General features: G+C 58.1%; 7 protein-coding genes across 7 annotated transcripts; 4 read left to right on the top strand and 3 right to left on the bottom strand.

Annotated features, from left to right (window-relative positions):
- The first annotated feature begins 10 nt into the window (after positions 1-10).
- On the top strand, positions 11-1,761 carry V1518DRAFT_420514 (cytochrome P450). Its single transcript, XM_066905009.1, has one exon. It carries the CDS (start codon positions 47-49, stop codon positions 1,562-1,564), a length of 1,518 nt encoding a protein of 505 aa, XP_066758216.1. The 5' UTR covers positions 11-46; the 3' UTR covers positions 1,565-1,761.
- On the bottom strand, positions 1,610-7,009 carry V1518DRAFT_420513 (uncharacterized protein). The gene is made up of 3 exons (XM_066905008.1): positions 5,396-7,009; positions 4,629-5,348; positions 1,610-4,579 (listed from the first exon to the last, which is right to left on the bottom strand). The coding sequence occupies exons 1-3, from the start codon at positions 6,883-6,885 to the stop codon at positions 1,768-1,770; spliced, it is 5,022 nt and encodes a 1,673-aa protein (XP_066758215.1). The 5' UTR covers positions 6,886-7,009; the 3' UTR covers positions 1,610-1,767.
- A 648-nt stretch (positions 7,010-7,657) lies between these two features.
- On the top strand, positions 7,658-9,451 carry V1518DRAFT_420511 (cyclophilin-like domain-containing protein). Its single transcript, XM_066905007.1, has one exon. The coding sequence runs from the start codon at positions 8,126-8,128 to the stop codon at positions 9,257-9,259; it is 1,134 nt and encodes a 377-aa protein (XP_066758214.1). The 5' UTR covers positions 7,658-8,125; the 3' UTR covers positions 9,260-9,451.
- V1518DRAFT_420509 (aldolase) lies at positions 9,452-10,967 on the top strand. The gene has a single exon (XM_066905006.1). It carries the CDS (start codon positions 9,564-9,566, stop codon positions 10,536-10,538), a length of 975 nt encoding a protein of 324 aa, XP_066758213.1. The 5' UTR covers positions 9,452-9,563; the 3' UTR covers positions 10,539-10,967.
- Positions 10,968-11,086: 119 nt separating this feature from the next.
- On the top strand, positions 11,087-13,590 carry V1518DRAFT_434651 (uncharacterized protein). Its single transcript, XM_066906250.1, has 2 exons — positions 11,087-11,539; positions 11,599-13,590. Exons 1-2 carry the CDS (start codon positions 11,449-11,451, stop codon positions 13,254-13,256), a joined length of 1,749 nt encoding a protein of 582 aa, XP_066758212.1. The 5' UTR covers positions 11,087-11,448; the 3' UTR covers positions 13,257-13,590.
- V1518DRAFT_76884 (uncharacterized protein) lies at positions 13,434-14,431 on the bottom strand. The gene is made up of 2 exons (XM_066906671.1): positions 14,124-14,431; positions 13,434-14,066 (listed from the first exon to the last, which is right to left on the bottom strand). The coding sequence occupies exons 1-2, from the start codon at positions 14,186-14,188 to the stop codon at positions 13,604-13,606; spliced, it is 528 nt and encodes a 175-aa protein (XP_066758211.1). The 5' UTR covers positions 14,189-14,431; the 3' UTR covers positions 13,434-13,603.
- Positions 14,432-14,687: 256 nt separating this feature from the next.
- Positions 14,688-16,702, bottom strand: V1518DRAFT_420506 (uncharacterized protein). Its single transcript, XM_066905005.1, has one exon. It carries the CDS (start codon positions 16,646-16,648, stop codon positions 14,789-14,791), a length of 1,860 nt encoding a protein of 619 aa, XP_066758210.1. The 5' UTR covers positions 16,649-16,702; the 3' UTR covers positions 14,688-14,788.
- Between the last annotated feature and the right edge of the window lie 85 nt (positions 16,703-16,787).

Genomic DNA, 16,787 nt, shown 5'->3' with positions numbered 1-16,787 from the left:
GCAACTTGGCCCAGTACGCACCACCATCAACTCCACCATTACCCTCATGGCAATTCTCTCCCTCTCCACACTCGGCCTCGGCGCAATTGCTGCGGTGTGCCTGTACCACCTGCAGCTCCGCTCCGCGGCGGGCGAACCAAAGCTTGTCAAGGGCAACATCCCGTTCCTAGGCGCCGCGATCGCGTTCCTGCGGTATCCCGGCGAATTCCTCGAAACCCAGCGCGCGAAGTACGGATACCTGTTCAGTATATACGTTGCTGGGCGCAAGATGGCGATTATCTCAGATCCAATCTATGGCATGCGCCAAATCTACTCGAATCCCGGCGGTGCGTTCAACACGGATGCTTTCTTCACATTCGTCAATCGGTTGCTGTTCAACTACGAGGAGAAATTTAATATGGATGGTGAGATGCAGGATACACTCCGGCACGCAGTCACGCATATCCTCTCTACCAAACCAAAACTTAACCTCATCTCCGCGCAGCTGCGCGAGTCATACAAGTCGCGGGTGGACGATACCTCCGACTTTGCAACCGGCGTTGACGGTGTCGAAGTCGATTTGTACTCATTCTCACGGCTACATTTATACAAAGCCTCCATGGACGCACTGTTCGGGCCATCCTTCCCCGGTGAGGAAATCTACGACGACTATGTCATTTTCGAGAACAACCTTAACGGCTTCCTGCGCGGCTACCCGCGCTTTATGAACCGCGCGCCGTGCGAGAGCCGCGAGCGCATCTGCGCGCATCTGAAGCAGTACTACGTGGACGCGGATAAAAACCGGTCTGAAGCCAAGGAATTTGCCGGCGTGATTATCGACACGTTCCACAATTCCGTATACAAAGATCCCAAGAACTTCCCCGCATACATGCTCTCTCTGATCTTCGCGACGAAATCAAACTCACTCCCCGCTGCGTTCTGGTACATCGCGTATATTGTCGGTGACCCTACTACGCGCGACCACGTCATAGAGATCATCAAGAAGCACCACATCACCGGCACTAAGGACGACTTTGACTGGGACGCCCTGTACGATGATCCTTTCATGGTGTCGTGCTTCAAGGAAACCACCCGACTCACCTCCAACGTCACCACCGGCCGCACCGTCATTAAACCCACCTCGCTCAAGATCGCTGACCACGCTGCCGCTGTCGCCGCCAAGCCCGGCGTGAAACCACCGTCGCACAACTTTAACCTCAACCCTGGCGAAACCGTGCTCATTCCCGTCTCCCTCCTGCACTGGGACCCCGAAGCATACCCAGAACCCATGCAATGGATTGGAGACCGCTTCCTCGACGAAAATCAGGGAACGCTCACACATCACCAGGACGAGTGGACAAACTACCGTCCCTGGGGCGGTGGCAACCATCTCTGCCCGGGCCGCTTCCTTGCGCTCGTCGAGGCCGTTACACAGGCCGTCTACATGCTCTGGTACTTTGACGTCGTCCCCCTCACACCCGTTCCACCACTCGATGTTGGCGATAAGTGGGGCTCCGGCGCGCTGCGACCGCTCGGCGACTTCCCCGTCAAGCTTATTCGCCGCACCACTCCTCTCACAGCCTAACTATACACACATACTGACTCACTACGACCGCCACCTTGTTTCGGCTTATGATAATCTTTGGTATTATTATACAAGTCCTACTACCTATTCAAGCAATACTCCAGAACGCACTAACAATGACCTATGACAAATACCCAAATCCGAACAATATCTACAGAAATGAAAATAGAAATACAAATTTTTGTTACTCCTTCTGACGAATGTTATTGCTTCGAGTTGTTACTTGCAGCTGCGCCCCCCGAAGTAGCACTGCCGGAACCACTGCTCGCACTGCTGCTGATGCTTCCGCCGAGCAGCCGTCGCAGCGAATGTAACTTCAACGATTTTGACTTTTTCGATAACGATCCGAAGCCCTTCGACATCGATGTGAATCCAGAGCGCGATGAGTCTGTAGACGATCCTGAAGTTCCGTTCGCCGGCAATGCGTCAAACGACACCGGCATTGTCGCGGCAATAGTCGGACTTGTGTTCGTACCGCCGCTGGTAGTGCCGGTAGTGCTGTGTGACCCTCTCGGCTCCAGCGGCGGACTACCCATATCTTTGCTACTCGTGACCGAGGAGGACATCGTCGTCGCCGCGGTCGTCGCGGAACCAATCGTCCCCACCGATGGCTCCTTCGCGGAGTGTAGCCGATGCAACTGCGTCAAATGATGTACCGGCGAAGACGTCGTCAAGAACCGTTTCAAGTGCGACGACTCTCGCTGTGATGCCGTCGGCATAGGCGGCATCGGCGGTATCACAAGACCAGGATCAGATGACTCCCCATTGTAGAAGTAATTAAACCGCTCCTCCCCGCGCTCGAAACTGTCGCGTCGTTCGGCCGCTTCAGAAAAATTGACGTTGCCTTCAAGCTGGTTATCCTCGTTCGTCGCGCTCTCACGACGCGCGCTCACGCCGTCCTCCGTCGAGGGCGCAGAGGACTCCTCCGACATCGTGCGCTGTGAACCGTCTGACATCGACATGAGCAAACTCTTCAAAACGCCACCGCGCCGCTCGAAGCGGAACGCACTGCGGTCTAAAAAGTTCGCCACGTAGTAGTCCCACGTCTCCTCTGGCACCTCGGACGGAATCTCCGGAATCGAGGATTTGTGTAATAACCTCTGAATCACGTCGCGAATGCGTAGACATTCGTCATGGAACGCGTTCACAGTGTCACTGAATTTGATACCACTCGGCATATCATCCAGTGCGGCGATCTTCCGCGCACGACTCCAACTCGGACCCGCGGCAAGTGGCTCGGTATCGTCCTCTTCCGAATCAACGTCGTCGTCTTCCTCAGATGACTCGTCCGATGGCGTATCCGACGAATCCGTATACGCATCCGGCATTCCCCTCGTCAAATGACTTGACGCCGACGACATCCGTCGATTCAAATGACTCAACGTCTCGGAGAGCTCGTCCTCCGCGCCACCGCGCCTGCGCGACCGTGACCGACTCGCGCGCTTCGCCTCGTGCTCCGCGCACGCAGTGTCGTACCACTCAAGCCATAAATCAACCAACTCCGCCACCACCGCCGGCTTGTCAATCAAATAAGGCAACGTCGGGGCGCTATCCCTAAAAGCAGGGGGTAGATGCGCAAGCACGGTAGAAGGAATTTGATACGGCACCATGGCGAGTGACCGACGACTCGCCTCAAGCTCGTTGTCGTCCTGGAAATCATCCTTCGAATTCGCGACGCCCTGGCTCAGTGGTCGGGTGCGCCATGTGGAAACCTCTTTGATGAATTCCTTAATCTCGTCAGAGTGCGCATTTAGAAACTTGTTCATCGGCTCCATCCACTGCTCCTTCATTCCGAACTGCGAACGATTCGCAAGACCTTGTAGCCCTTTCGCCAGCAATACCAGAGTGCGTTGCGCACGCGACCGTGGGTGATCGTTTACAAGTCCGAACAAATTCGGATTTAATACCGCCGGGCAGAAAAACCGCAAAAACAAGAACCCCGACACGCCGGTATACGACGCGCTCTCGATAAACTCGCCGTACTTCTCCTCGATATGCATCCTGATATTCGCGAAAATGCGCCGCAGGCCCGGCGGGCATTTTGGCGCGGATTCGCGAATGCGTTGCCATAGCGCGGCGATGTACCGGTTCAACCGCGTCCAATTCTGGTCGAGCTCGGTCGCGTCGTCGAGACGTTGTGGGTCTACCTCACACAACACGTCCTCTTTGACAATGCGTGAGACAATGTCGCCAATGGTCTCCACGATGTACATATGTCCCACACGACGCATGTGCGCGTCAAGCGATTTCGTTAACAGCGAATTACCACGGAACAAGAGATTTGCATCAGCGATAGCCGCATTGTTGATCTCCTGCAACCCCGGTGACGTCGTGTGACTCGCCAGATTCTCTGACGACCCTTTCAAACTCATCGGCGACAACGTTCCCGCTGAAAGTGTACTCCGTCCGCTCGAATGACCGGACAAAACACCGCGCGAATCGCCGGAGCTACCACTCCCGACCGACGACGGAAACGGCGGCGACTGAACAACGTTGACCGGCCGAGTCACGATGAGCTCGCTCGACGGAAGCGGTTCTTGAGCAGGCGGCTCGGGGCTCTTTATCCGCGTGCTCTTTTTAAGCCCGTTAAGCGACCCAGTCTCCCAAATCTCATCTTCCGCAAGCGCGATGATCCACTCCGTAGCCTGCCCCATCGACTGAAAAACATCAAGCAGAATATTTGGCAACCGCTTCGTATCGTTTGTGATGTCCGCAATCTCGATCGTAAGTTTGCTCCCAAAATCCAGTAACAACTCCAGTAATCGCTTGTACTCCTTGCCAGCCAGGATTGTCAGTTCGGAGAGGTGCATCTTTGCGCATATCTCGCCGGTCTTGCCGAGGTAGCCGCGAGAGGAATTGTAGATCGGTACCCAGCGCTCGAGATCGCTGTCCTTGAGGATGTCGGACATGTTGAATCGGACTTCACCAATGGATGTGTCGGTGGTAAGATCAGAAGACTTGCGACTCCGTTGTCGCAACACCAGTTTAACAGCGTTGACGAGGAATGGGAGATCCCTAAAGACAGTTAGAAACCAGCAGCCACTACGAACGCAGAAAAACATACGGAAAATCAAAATCTTCACGCCAAAAAGGCTTCGTGGTAGCTGTCTTGACCCGCGTACGGGCTCTGACCTTCTCATTAAGCTCGATATCAATATATGAATCGACACCACGCGATAGCAACGATGAATCCGTGTTCATGGCCGGTCTATGCGGAAACATAATCTTCGCCTCGATAATCCGCAGCGTAAGCCTCCGCTGCTGCCGAAACGAACCGTCCACTTGTCCAACATCCGCTCCGTATAACTCGGGTAAACTCAGACTTCGCAGAAGCACAAACCAGACGTTGAAGGTCGTTTCCGAGTCGAAGGAGAGGTACATCGGATTCACTGTAACGCGCGGTGTCGGCGCGACAGTCGCTCCGAGAAGCGGTGGTTGGTGGTGGTGGTACTGATGCGAGTGGTGCACGCTCACGCCGGCGCCACCAGAGGCGAGCGTGGGTGACGTTGGGGTTAATTGAGTGTTTGAAAACACCTCTGCCGTCGATTGCGATGCGTGATTGTTGTTGTTGCTGTTGTTATTCGCAGCGTTGGGTTTTGGCGGGAGGCTCTTGAGGAATACGACGATGCAGTGTTGTCGGCCTGTAAGTGATGGGTCAGCGCGCTGGATGGCTGATCGTCGGATGGTCGAGAGCTTGAGTGTGAGGTGATTGCTCTTGGAGGTGGAGAATGAGGGTGACGATCCGTGTGGTGACGATGGGCTGTGTGCGGGATTCACACGTTGACTAGTTGAAATTAGCAGCAGACACCCGCAGGACAAGAGTACACATACTCTGATGGGGTGTCGAATGTGGAGGCGTTGTTTTCGGGAAAGATCTGCATGTCGCCGTTGGTTCTGAGCAGACATGACGCTTTCGCCCAGTACTGTGTAGGTTGTGAAAGCGACGATGACCCAAGCTTCGATTTCTTGGACGAGCTGTTGTTTGGCCGCCGGGCGGAAGGGTCCCAGAGCTCGAGCTGGCCGACCTTGATTGTGCGCACTGTAATTGGTGTCTGTGTTTTTGACGCTGGTGATGCCGCAGCAGAGGAGGAACTGCTTGAGCCTGGGCGTAGCTGGAAGAGATCTAGCCTGGGGTACTTGAACCGCAGTACTCTGCTCGACACTCCAGCGGCGCGTAGCGGCGACCAGGAGAGGAGAACAGCGATCCACCGACTGAAGTTCTCGGCATTCTCCGGGTCGATGATGGCGTAGTTTGACGGATCTTTGGCCGAGATCACCTGTATAGCCGTCGGCGAGAGTGGGGACAGACTGACTGTGCACCCGCGCAGGTCGTGGATGAGCACTTTGGTGAGCTCATTCTGGATGCTAATAAGCGAGCCCGAGAACTCTTCGATGTAACATAACCCGCGCCCAGTCGTGCTCTCTGTTTGCCATTTTACGAAGCCACGAATGATGCCGCGCATTGACTTCATAATAGCGACGACATGCGACCATTCGGCCGAGAGCGTGAAGTTGTATTTCACCGGCGCGGAAGCGCTGTTATCTGTCTGCGTGGTTGATCCGCTGAGGGACGCGTTGTCGGCGACAGAGCTCTTTCTGCTCTGAGATATGACCGGCACCCCCGAGTCGGGCCCGCGCCGAGAGGGCAAGCGTTGGAGCGAGGATGGCCGTCGCTGGGGCTCAGGGGTGACGACGGTGACGGAGGCGGAGGATGAGGACGGCGCGGCGGTTGTTGACGACGTGTCTTCGGTGGAGTCGGCGGGCGCGCTGGCAATGCTGCTCGTGGCGAGCGGCGACATGGGCGTACATGATCTGGCAGGGGTCAACTCGGTGTCGCTGCCCGCTGTGCCGGAGTCAAAGATGGTGCGCAACGGCGGCAGGGACGTCGGCGAGACGGTGCTGAGCATCGCAGGCGGTGGCGCGGGCGCAGAGGTGCGGTCGGCCCTGGAGAAGTCGTGGTTCGGCACGCGCTGCAGCGGGAAGCGCACGTCGGGCCGCCATCTGTAGTACACGTCCTGATTGCGGATGATGTCGTCCGCGTTGGAGGCGCCGTAGCCGGAGACGGACGGCCCCGCGCGAGGAAACTCTGGCCGGTGCAACGACGAGAGAGTAGCGACCATGATGGAGGCGCGGCGGGATCTAGGCTGGGGCCGGTCGGGCAAGGGCGGCGAGGGCGAGCGCGGCCGGCCGGCCGGGGCGGCGTCGTCGGGGGCGACGTGGTGCGTGCCACGAGGCGGGGAATGGGAGACGGCGCGGGGACGGTGTGCTCGCATGGCGGGAGGACGAGGAGGGGAGCTTCCAGCTCCGGGGGACCCGTCCATGGCAGCGGACGCGCAGGGGTAGAGAGGACGGAGAGTTAAGAGGGAGAAAAAGGCGGAGGGGAAGGGGAAGGCGGCGAGGCGAGGAAGAACAGAACGACGCAGCAATGCGAGTTTTGGGGCCGCGCGACTCTGCAGAATCCGGGCGGTTTCAGCGACAGCGCGCGCGCAGCCGCAGCCATGAACCTTACTATTCTCCCCCCACGGTCGAGAAAAGCCGCCCGCACAAAAGCTCCAGCGTCCGCGGCCCACGCCTTCCTCACTTCCTCTTCATGGCTCCACTGGGTTTGTGCTGCTCTTCTACGCGTCTCCGTCGCCGGCTCTCGTCAGCAAGTTCTCTTGGGCAGTCGGCGCGGCCCAGCGACCTTAGTTGTCTTGCCGCGCAGCATCTCCTGCCGCCGGTCCCGCCCCAGCCCCCAACCGCACTTGCGTCTATTCTCTGGTGCGGTGCACCTCCAGACCTCGTCTACGCGGTTTCGCTCGCGAATCCCGATAGCTCGTGAAGACGCGGCCTGTCGGCTTCCGCGTGCACGGGCAGACTGGGCCAGGGCCACCCCGCGAGTGCGCTGCCTCTTCCGGCGTGCGAGGCGGGTTACGGATTAACCTTGACCCTGGCACACATCAGGCGACCCAGCCCCCGGATAAACTCCTCGGCTGCTAGGTCCTTAGCCAGCCAAGATCTACACTCTCCGCGATCTTCCTGCGTAGACAGAAGAGCAGGACCGATGAGTAGGCAGTTCGCTTATGCTTTAGCATCGTTTATCGCTTTGCCGCTGCTAATTACCGGCCTGTAAGGTCGTAAGCGTATTCGTACCGCGAGCGTGCAACGCCGTCGTTGCTTTTGCGCGTTCATGCGTCGGTAAAACTCTATCACTCGCTCGCAACATCGTTCTTCCGGAATAAATCCGGCCCTCTTATTGGCCGCTGTCTGATGCGCCCGCAGTCGCTAGCTGCTCCTGGATAATTTATGCTTATAAGCCCAGCGTATGTAACAGATCAACCCTGGCTGAACCGAATCTTACAGCCACTGCTGAGATTGAAAAGCTACGCTGACGTGCATTCGCCAAAGCGAGGCAAGAGCCCAGGCGCCGTCGTTTTCACGGGCGCATGAACTCATCTCCGTACTACGAACGCATCGTGAATCGAGCCGCACGAGGAATTTTCTTGAATCTTCTGCTCGCGCTTCTGCACTCCTTGTTCAACACCACCCTCTGATCCAATCGGCCAACACCAAGTGCCCGCCATGACCTCACCCACCGATCCTGAGCTCATCAAGACCCGCCCGCATGTGTGGTTCGAAATCAGCATCGGCCCGCACAAAAAGGGCCGCATCGTCATGCAGCTCTACAGCGACATCGTGCCCAAAACGGCTGAAAACTTCCGCGCGTTGTGCACCGGCGAGAAGGGCATTGGCAAGGTCGGCAAGCCGCTGTGGTACAAGAACTCAGCTTTCCATCGTGTAATCAAAAAGTTTATGATCCAAGGTGGCGATTTTACCGCGGGAAACGGCACTGGCGGCGAGTCGATTTATGGCGAGCGATTCGATGATGAGAATTTCGAGTTGAAACACAACCGTCCGTTCTTGTTGTCCATGGCCAATGCAGGTCCGGGAACAAACGGATCGCAGTTCTTTATAACTACCGTCGCGACCCCGCATCTCGACGGCAAGCATGTGGTCTTTGGCGAAGTGATCACAGGCAAATCGATCGTGCGCGACATCGAGGCGCAGCGGACGGACTCCTCGGACCGGCCTCTCGCGGACTGCGTCATCACCGACTGCGGCCAGGCCGTCGCGGTCGACGAACTTGCGCAGATAAATGTCGGTGACGGGACTGGCGACATCCTTGAGGACTACCCCGAAGACGAAGACCGCATCCATGGCGAAAACAGATCGTCTGAGAGCCTGTTCAAGCTCGCGCAGTCAATCAAGGACATCGCGGCTACGCTTATTAAGCAACAACAATACGAGCTGGCGCTGCAAAAGAACGAGAAAGCGTTGCGCTACATCAACTTCTTCCTGCCAGATCCTAAAGAACCTGTTGCGCCAATGTTCGACAAGCTGAAAATCGGCATCTACCTCAACACGGCGCTTGTGCAGCTCAAGCTCGAGCAGCCACTGGAGGCGGTGAAATCTGCCGACGCGGCGCTGGACGTCACGGGCATCACGGATGCGGAGAAGGCGAAGGCATTATACCGTCGCGGTGTGGGACACCTACGCAGCCGGAACGAGCCTGCGGCGGTGGAGAGCTTGACGGAGGCGCTCAAGTTTGCGCCCGGCGACAAGGCCATCGTGCAGGAGCTCGCCAGCGCGAAGAATCGCATCGCTGATCGCAAGAAGAAGGAGCGCGCCGCGTATGCGGGTTTCTTCAGCAAGTAGAACTAGCTGTACTCAAATATGTCTCTTGGCATTTGAAATCTGACTGAATTGGGCAGCCTGTACGCAAGCCGCACAAGCTATGATACGCAACCCTCTAGTGCGGCGCCCTGTGTTGGTCGCGTGGGAGTTCGCGGGGGTAGAACTGAGCAAGTACAAGCGTGGGGGTACGCCGCCTCGGTTTCCCCCCGCAACCCCCCCCCCTCCAACCCCCACACACAGAAGATCACCAAGTCAACAGCCGTCACATATAACAGCAGCTGCACCAGAAGCGCGCCACGGCACAACTCCCGACTACGGCACAATCATGTCACCGACCAGACCGCTTGTTCCGGGGGTGTGGTGCCCTGTCTCGACGTTCTACACCGCAACGGACGACATCGACACCGCGACTATCGGCAAGCACGTTGTGCGGCTTGCATCAGCGGGCATTACGGGCATCGTGACGCTGGGCTCTTATGGCGAGGGACCGCTGTTGATGCGCGAAGAGAAGTCTGCCGTGAACCGTGCTGCGCGGAGAGCGCTTGACGCGGCGGGGTTCGCTCATGTGCCAGTGATCTCGGGCGTGACGGAGCAGTCAGTCAAGAGCGGCGTGGCGATGGCCACGGACGCAGCAGTGGCGGGTGCGGACGCGGTGTTGGTCGTCGCCGCGTCGTACTTCAGATCGTTTGCGGACGCGACGTATCTGAAGGACTACTTCACAGGAATCGCGGACGGGTCGCCTGTGCCGGTGATCATCTACAACTTCCCTGGTGTGACCGGCGGGATTGATATGTCGTCTGAGCTGCTACTGGAGCTCTCGACGCATCCCAACATTGTTGGGACCAAGTTTACGTGCGGCAACAGCGGCAAGTTGGCGCGTGTAGCCGGTGGTGTGCCGTCGGCGGTCGGACCTTTAAACCCCGGTGCATCGGTCGCGGAGGGCGGATACATGTGCATCGCGGGCATGGCGGACTTTCTTACGCAGGCACTGTCTGTCGGTGGCGCGGGCGTGATCTCTGGTCCGGCGAACATCGTTCCCAAGACGGTCGTGCGCGTGTACAAGCTGTTTGCAGCAGGCAACTACGCAGAGGCATTTGCAGCGCAACGCGAGCTGTCGCGGTCGGACTACGAGCTCACGAACCTTGGCCCTGAGGGCACGAAGCTCGCGCTGGAGCGGTACTTTGGGTACGGGGGCCACGTGCGCCGGCCGATGAGGCGCGTGGAGGATGCAGTGGCGGCGGCGGAGATCGCAGGCGCGGAAGGCGTGGCGAAGGATGTTGCGTTTGAGCGGAGTCTTTAAAGGGGAGCGTAAAGTGTCGCCGCGGAATGTTGTTGTTTCGGGCGTTAATTAGATGACCCTGAAGCCCCCGATACACACACGTGTCTGCTTGTGGCGAGTCAGAGCTGCCAGAGAGCGTGCCCATCCACAGCCCGCAGCACAGGCACAAGCGCTGGCACAAGCACAAGCTCAAGGCGTCCTGCTCTGGTCGGCCCAAGAGCGTCGTCCGTACGCGGTCCGTGAAGCGGACATCGATAGCGCAGAACAGCCGTTCGGGCGAGAATTCCGCGCTAGCTGCGGCGGTGGAATGGCACTCAAGCGCGCCCGATCGCCGTTGCGCCGCGCCGTGCTTGCTATATATAGAGCACACAAGCACGCGCCGCGACGGCTGTGGCATAAATGCGCCCGGAGAGTGCGCCTAGGGGCGGCGCTTGGCTCAATCGAGGCGGGAGATAATGCGGTGTGCCTGAAGCAGGCGTGGCGGTGCGTTCGGCGCACCGCCACGGCGGGCCGGGCGCAGCGATTCTCGAGCGTGACTGGCCTCCTTTTGTGTCCGCTTTGCGCTTTCCTGGCGCAGTTCACACTGCTCGTTAGTTCGCGGTTTGTCGCTGTTTCGACCGTAGCTGCGACAGACAGTTCTCCTCGTTCTGCGCTGTTCTGTTCCGCTCCGCTCCTGAACTCCTCCGCCAACCTCCGCCGTCGCTCCTTCTCTCCACCGCCCACGACTCATGCCCCACTCCTCTCTCTTCACATAGTCTCTCTCTAGTCCCTCACACCCCTCTCCTCGCTCGCTGCATTCCAGGGCCATCCCGGCGATCCCTCCCACTCCCATTAGCATCCGCTCTAGCGGCATTCCTTCCCGCTCGTTCCTCACGCCCCGTCCCTCGCCCGGTCTCCGCCGCTCTACACACTCGCTTCTTTCATCGTCGCCATGCCGGCCTTCTTCTCCCGCAAAAAGCAGGTCTCCGCGTCGCGCACCGCTGCGATCGAGAAGTTCGGCGAGTCTGCCTTTGCATTCGATGGTCAGTCCACAGTCGTTTCGCTATGCTTCGTCGCCGTGCGCTCCACTAACTCGTCCCAGAGGATGACACAATCTCCACCGAGGAGTCGTCCACCCTCGACTCCGACGCCTGGATGATGGCCTATGCCGACAGCGTCGCGTCCTATCCCACCTCACGCGCGCTCTACGACGTCAAGGCCCGCTCCGTCCTCGACTCGTACAGCCCTCCCGGCGCTGCCGACGTCGGCGTGCGCGTCAAGCGCGACACCCACCATCCCCAGCCCCCCTCCTCGCTCATGTCAATGCGCCGCTTCTCCTCCTTCGGCAACACAATCGTCCAGCATGCGCCGCGCGTGTTCGTCCCTCCCATGTCTCACAGCAACGGCAGTCGCTCCTCCCTCTCGGCCCCAACAAGCCCGTCCGCCTCCACTGCCAACTTCTTCCACGCGCACGCCCAGAAAATGCAGCACAATGATACTAGCGGCTCCGTGCAGCCGTCCTCCTCTTGCTCTGCTCACACCACCGAGTCGGCCCAGGTCGACCGGCGTCTTGACACCCTAACCCTGGAAGATGCTCGTCACGTGCCGAGCTCCGCGGCCGATCGTCAGCGCCGTCACCAGGGCCACCCCCGCCTGCTGCGCTATCCCACTGCACCAACCGCCGCCAACGACAACTTCGACGCTATCCTGCTCCCGCACAACCTTGCTCCCCCGCCCCAGCAGCATTACATCTCCCATAAGCAGCGGCAGCGTGCGGCGCGGCACACTCAGTCGTCGCTGCAACTCGATTCGAACGCCACGCCGTCCTCTTCACGATACGCGCCGGGCGCGCTGGGCGCGTCGTCCGCTGCAGCTCACCGCGCCACACACGTTCCCCGTACCACATCCACGCTGCGTGTCGCGGCGTCGGTGCCCTCCTTCGTCATCGGCGACAACGGCAGCATGACCGATCTGCGTAACTCCCTCAGCGAGACACCCAGCAGCCGCAACCACAGCACAGACGCCGACATAGCCGCGGCAGAGTCCTCTAGTTCGGAGAACCGCTCACATGAACGCTCCTCCCGGTCTGCGTCGATCACCTCCTCGTCCTCCTCCTACCTTGAGGCGACCGAATATGCTGCAGCGAACCGATCGTCCGCATCGATTGCGGCCGCCACAACTCGCACGAAGCGTGCGCCCTCGTACGCCCCCTCGCTGTCGCCTGAGTCTTCGATGATTTTTGAGCGCCAGGTACAAGACCAGTTGCTCTCTCCCGATGCGGTGCCGAGCCACCACTACAACGCCAACATGATCCCGCCAGTTCTCGCAGCCTCATGCGAGATTCTGACCGACTCTGCCGCGAACTTTGACCGTGTCGAGGTAATCTCGATCACACGCTCCTCCCGCGCTAACAGCATGCATAAGTCGAATTCGTCCGTCTCGCTCGCGTCGCTGCAGGTCTCCTCTCCGTCGATATCGCCGATGCTGTCCCCACACGCACCGAGCCTACCGCCGATTGACACGCAGCACCGCCTTAGCTTCTGCTCATATTCTGATGTCGTGCAGTATTCTCTCGAACGCGACGGCGTGGGCACCCCAGGTGACGATGCCGAGACGCTCAATGGCTATGGCGACGGGTCGCCTTCAGTCATGCAGAGTTCGCCACCGCAGCTCACCGTCACAACACTCGGCGACACGATCCGTCGCACGCAGTATGAGATGGCGGGAAGCAGGCAGAGCAGCGATTACGCGTCAAACTAGAAATTAGTCGCACTCTTTGACTTTTTTGTGTTAAGCTTTAGTTACCGTCGCTCGTTATTTTTTATTGTTTCTGTTTCCAAATATGGGTTGGCTTTTTTACTATCATCATCTTGTTCGCGTCTCCTGGGGATTACATGGTCCGATGCAGGTGTTTCTTCTCTTTTTTGTGTTCCTCCTGTGGCTAGAACATATGAATTGTGCGGCCCTTGCCATACTTTGCGGCAATGGCTATTTTGTACAAAGGCAAGGTTTTTTATCATCATCAAGAAGAACTGCTGGCTTGGAATACAACCAAACTATGTATAATATGATTAATAATGTATTAATGTTAATTATCATCGTGAGATTTACGCAGCAAAGCCGGCGACCATGCCTTCCGTGAGGACAACGCCGTATGCCGCGATGGCGAACAGCGTGCCGAGGTTAATCAGCGTGGAAATGCCGTGAATAGCGCCAAAGCGCTTGTTCAGCGCACGCATCTCGTCGCTGACGCCCTCGTCGTAGTACTTCTTTCCCTCCTTCGTCTCCTGCGCCTTGCGGGCGTTCATGAGGTTAACGGTCATCGGCCCGATGGCGGCGTAGTTCACAAGACCGGTGACAGCGGTGATGACGAGCGACACCACGGTGGTGGTGACACCGGCGAGCGCGCCGGGAACTGGGGTCGTGAGTGCGAGGAAGACGGGGAGAGCGGCTTGCATTGCGAAGTAGGGCGGAAAGATCTTGCGCTGTAGGGCAGCGAAGTGTTGGCGGGGCAGGGCACGGAATGCCATGATGCCCACGAAGAACGATTGGTACACAGTCGCGCCGAAACTGTTGATGTCAGTAATCTGGGATGGGATGAGAATTGGTGTTCGAGGGGGACCTTACAGGAGCGAGTACCCGAACAGGTGGTATGGCGCCTTGGTGGAGAGCATTGACAGGATCGAGACCATTGTGATTCTTTCTGTTGACGATAAAACGATGAAGTCTGGCAAAGATCGTCAAAGATCGGCTGTTGTCGAAGACGAGCGGAGCAGGGTGATAACGTTCGACGAACTACAAGGCTTCGGGACTTTGGAGCGTGTTGGAGCGGCGCGATCATCTGATTAGAGAATCGTCGCAAGTCAGGGATTTGTGCCAGCTGTTTAGCCGCGCCGTCTACTTCAGGGACGGGTAATTTGCGGGTCACAGTCAACAGTAACAGGTCCTGATTTAAATCACAACTTGTATGCCAAAAAACCTACAAGGAGGGTCAAAAAACTGAAATTTCAGAAAAATCGGTAATAGTTTAGTGGCTAGAATTTCCGCCTGTCAAGTTGCGCATAGCGACAGCGCGCGGGGGACCGGGGTTCAATTCCCCGTTACCGAGTTTTTTTTTAACTTCTTCTAACAAGTAGTTTCGAAACCGCCCATGCCTTTTTTGCAAATGCATGTATGGAAGGATGATGAGGGTTAGTGTAGTGTGGATTTTATTTAGTATGAGATCTATAATGTGATCATGAGTGAGGTGGTTTGTGGGAGCGCCAATAATAGCGCCACCACTGCAGTCGTTGTCAACTCCAAAAGTTGTTGCTCTTGCGGAGGCTCTTTTTGGAGACGACAACGAGCGGTCGCACACCGAGACGGTTTGCCTGATAGATCTGGCGCGTCTGGATGGCGGAGGACGGGTGGTCCTCGAACATCATGGTGACACGCTGGACCTTGCGAAGGTTGCGGAGGCCAGCGCCTATGATGAGCCAGACGATCAATGCCGCGGCGCCGGTGACGGTCCAGAATGCGATTGTGGAGTCCTCGGCGAAGTTCTTGAGATTCATACCATATAGCGCGGCGACGAGGGCACCGCCGCCGAGGCCAAGTGTGCCAATGGAGAACTTCAGCTCGAGCAGCATGAGGGAGTTGCGGTTGGCGTCAAGGATGATGTTGACAATTTCCTCGGTCGTGCGGACGTTCGACATTGTGATGGAGGCGGCCTGCACGATCTCGTCGCAGTGTTTGTAGTATGACTCGAGAAGCATTTCAACTTCGGAGTGCATGTCGGCGGGGCGGACGACGCCGTGGAGTTTCTCGGAGAGGTACATTGCCGCGAGGTCATCATCCTGGTCGAGCACCTCGTTGATCGCATCGCGCACTAGTGTCGCTTTTTGTAAGAATGCAGAAAGTGTTTTGCTCTGAATAAGCAGGTGTCGGAGTTTTTCGCGGTCGATATCGTTCTCGAGGTCTGCGAGAATGCCGGCGACGATAGTGGTGTGGACTTTCATCTCTGCGTCTAGGGCGGTGACAACGGAGATGAGAATGGCCTCGAGCGCACGCATTTCGTAGGGAAGGCCGCCCATAGCTTTCGAGCCTTGCCGCAGTTTGCCCTCGAGGTCGTACATGAAGACAGACTGGGTCTGCGAGTCAGTCGAGCCATAGGCGTCGAATAGGAGGACCATGTCGGCCTTGATGAGTGCGCGTATGTGCAGCAGGTTGACGAGGATGGAGGAGTTGCGAACGAGGATAGAGGGCATCGGCGCCGCTGTACCGGTATCGAGCTTGCGCAGGTCGCGGGGGAGTAGGCCGTGCTTGAGGAGAAGCTCAGATTTCTTGAATTCACCGGAGACCACGGTCACGTTGCCCTCGAGGTCGAAGACCGTGCAGCGCAGAAGGTTTCCGGCTTGGGTGGACTTCTGCACGAGACTGCGCTCGAGAAGGAGATCTTCAATAGCAGAGCGATTGAAGTTTTTCTTCTTCGGGGAGCTTGCAGATGCGGATGCGGATACGGAGGCGGAGGCGGAAGCGGTGACAGAGGCTTGTTGTTGTGCCTGTTGCGCCAGCGCATCGGACGCCGACGCCGCCAACGACTCAGCCGGCTCTTGCGCCTGAGCAATCTGCGTCTGAGCCTGCACTTCAGCCTGCGTCCGCGCCTCTGCCTTCGCCGCCGTGTTCTTCGTGCCCCGGCCGCCTCCTCCGCTACCGGACACAGTGTCACCCACGATCTTGGTTAACCGTGCCAGGGTCGACGTCGCGGTCGCAGACTGCTTTGCGGCAGCGGCTGCTTTCACCTTCGCGGAGGTGGCGGCCGCAGCGGCGCGCACACGGGCGACCTCGAGTTCCGCGGCCGTCGGCGCAGGGAGTTCAGTGTCAAGGTCATTCTCGAGGAGTTGCTTTTGCAGGAGCTCGCGCAGCTCAGATTCTGATATTGAAGGGGGATTGTTTGGTGCTGTATCGGGAGTTGCGGGCTTTTTTGCGGTTGCAACTTGCGATTTGCAGCGGCGGAGGTATAGAGGTGTGTTCGGTTGTGAGTGTGTGCGGTGAGGAGCGGTGTAGGTTGTGTGCGAGCGGATGACCGCCGCGGAAAGTGCTGGCACTGATAGATGCGGATGCGGTAGCCGCAGCGCCCCGCGCGCAAGACAGCGCATGCGCAGGCACGCCATGCCTCGAGTAGCAACAAAACGGGGACCTGGGATGAGGACGGAGGGTGCGGAAGCTGCGTGGTGAAGACCGAGGCGGAGCGAGAAGCCGCAGAACTTGCGCTGGGACAAAGGGTTTAGTAGTGTCAGCGACGCGTCAGAA

Source organism: Limtongia smithiae (genome assembly GCF_038497785.1).
Source record: "Limtongia smithiae strain NRRL Y-17922 unplaced genomic scaffold V1518scaffold_10, whole genome shotgun sequence".
NCBI lineage: Eukaryota > Fungi > Ascomycota > Lipomycetes > Lipomycetales > Lipomycetaceae > Limtongia > Limtongia smithiae.
Note: the sequence above shows the minus strand (reverse complement) of the source record. Positions and strands in the feature narration are given on the sequence as shown.